The 2,221-nt window shown below is 41.7% G+C and overlaps 1 protein-coding gene across 1 annotated transcript in view; it reads right to left on the bottom strand.

Annotated features, from left to right (window-relative positions):
- Positions 1 to 968, bottom strand: part of tshz2 (teashirt zinc finger homeobox 2) — a 51,405-nt gene extending 50,437 nt beyond the window's left edge. The window contains exon 1 of the mRNA XM_033629877.2: positions 492 to 968. Coding sequence (XP_033485768.1) covers positions 492 to 531 — 40 coding nt within the window. The 5' untranslated portion in view covers positions 532 to 968. The remainder of the gene's footprint in view (positions 1 to 491) is intronic.
- Positions 969 to 2,221: the final 1,253 nt, after the last annotated feature.

Here is a 2,221-nt window from a genome sequence, read left to right as displayed (position 1 = left end):
TATTATTAGTCATATTAATTTACCCCCCAACTGCAGGAGCAGCTTGTGATGCTGCAACTTCCCCCCCTATTGTTTCAACATTTGACTTTCTCACAGCAGCATGGTGCCCAAACTGGGGGCCGGGGCCCCTGTTGGAGCACTTGAGGGTATGATTTTAGAATAAGCTGATTTTTTAGTGTTATAAAATTCACAATAAGCACAAAAGATAGCTGTGTCTATGTTCCCTAACACAATACACATACAGTTATATAACTGTAGCCTACTAATTCCTAAGCAAGTAGAAAAACCTGCTGTGATGGGGCTCCTCCGGATGATATCTCTAAATACAGGGGTCTGATGCGTATCTATTCGGGGGTCCCACATGATAAAAGTTTGAGGGGGGAACCCTGTGCTATAGGCGAGCTGTACACACAACCATAACAAAGATAATACTCAAATATCACACTCCTATGAAAGAGGTTCTTCGGGTAATAATAAAAGAAATCGCTTACCCGCAGCCCGTTTGGGCGCCTGCTGTTTCCTCCGTGGCATTTTTTGGAGTCGCAGTTCACTACTGTGCCCAGGTGAAATCTGAATGCGGTCTACGATAGTCCATGCATAGAGAGACAGAGTGTGTGTGTGCGAGTCTTTATTTTGGCTCTCGGAGTAGTTCAGTCTCTCTCACTATGAACAAAAATCCAGTTCGGGATCGTTTTCAGGAGGGAAACAGATGTTCAATCGGGCTTCTTCTTTCACCTTCTTCTTCTTCCTCCTCCTACGGGGGGCGAATCGTCTCCTTTCACCATCCGTTTTTGTCCATCAGTGCCACATATGTTGATCGACGTGTGTCAGTCAGTCCCGTGGGCAGCTTTTCGGCGGATAATATGTGGCAGGGAATGCGCGTAAAAAGCGTTTGGTAATGGTACAGTATATTACGCACGGTGCAGGCGAGGGGAGAGGCGATGCCAGCAGACATCGATCCATAGAACAAACTGAACATTAAAAACTCCTCCCTCCTCGCCTGGACTTGATGATGGCAGCGAGACATTTGTTACACTAGATAACCATGAGTTTATTAAAGGAACAGAGGCCAGGGAAAAGAGGCAGGAGCACAGGCTGTGTTGCTGCTGGGCTGCTGCTTTCTATCACTCTCTGCTCGCTGCTGCCTTTTCATGCAGCTCGTTTTAATGTGTGTGTGTTTTTAGATCCCCTTTTGCTACAGCTTCCGCTTTGCTCGCTAAATGAAAGGCATAAAGTTTGTAAGATTTCCAGCACAAAGAGCCGCTGCAGTCACGAACATCAGTTCCAGGCTCGCTGTGACAGACTAAACATGCTTTATGGAGGAATAAACCTGCTCATCTGAACATGTTGCTGTTAAAAACAGATTACATGTGTTCATCGGGCTGCTGCTCAGCTGTTTGCAGCAGAGTCTCCTCACGGGATACACACAGCACACTGAATGAGACCTGGGAGCTCTGATAAAAACCATCATGTGTGATAAAGTTACTTTAAAAATGTAATTAGTCCATTTCAAACTGACCGGAAACATGATTTCAGTGGTGTAATCTGATTACAGTTTCAATTATCTTCCATTCAAAATAGGCTGCTGCAATTTAAACAGTGAGATTTGAATATATAATTATAATACAAACAATTAGGTCACCTGATAATTCAGATTATTCTGCATACATAAACTTTTGTTCATCATATCACATTCAGTTTATATTTCCTTCATTTTCCCTTTCTTGGTTTCACATAAATCTCCAAACTGATTACAGATTAAAGGCATCAATCCAACTCAAAGCATCATTAACTATTTAATCTGGGGCTCCAACTAAAGGTTAGTTGCATTATTGATTAATTAAATGTATAAAATATTAGAAAATAGTGAAAAATGCAAACATGATATCATTGAATTACTTATTTTTCCTGATTAACACTCCGAAAATTGAAAAATATTCACTCTACTGCTGAACAAAATGCTCCCTACTGTGAATCCCAAATGTCCCAGATGCCACCAAAGCGCTGACATTTTGGGCCACATGTTTTGGCGAGGGCGTAGGTTACGTTTCAAAAGTAGGGGTGCACATATGAAACAGAGGATTGGGGGATTCTCCACCTGGTAATTTTTCTAGTGGAGAATTTTATTTTTTTAAGACGCTTAAAACACTCTGTTTTCTTTAATCTGGGGCTGCAACTAACATTTGGTTTCATCATCATTGATTAACATTGATTCACAATT

This window comes from Epinephelus lanceolatus, chromosome 8 (genome assembly GCF_041903045.1).
Source record: "Epinephelus lanceolatus isolate andai-2023 chromosome 8, ASM4190304v1, whole genome shotgun sequence".
Taxonomy (NCBI): domain Eukaryota; kingdom Metazoa; phylum Chordata; class Actinopteri; order Perciformes; family Serranidae; genus Epinephelus; species Epinephelus lanceolatus.
Note: the sequence above shows the minus strand (reverse complement) of the source record. Positions and strands in the feature narration are given on the sequence as shown.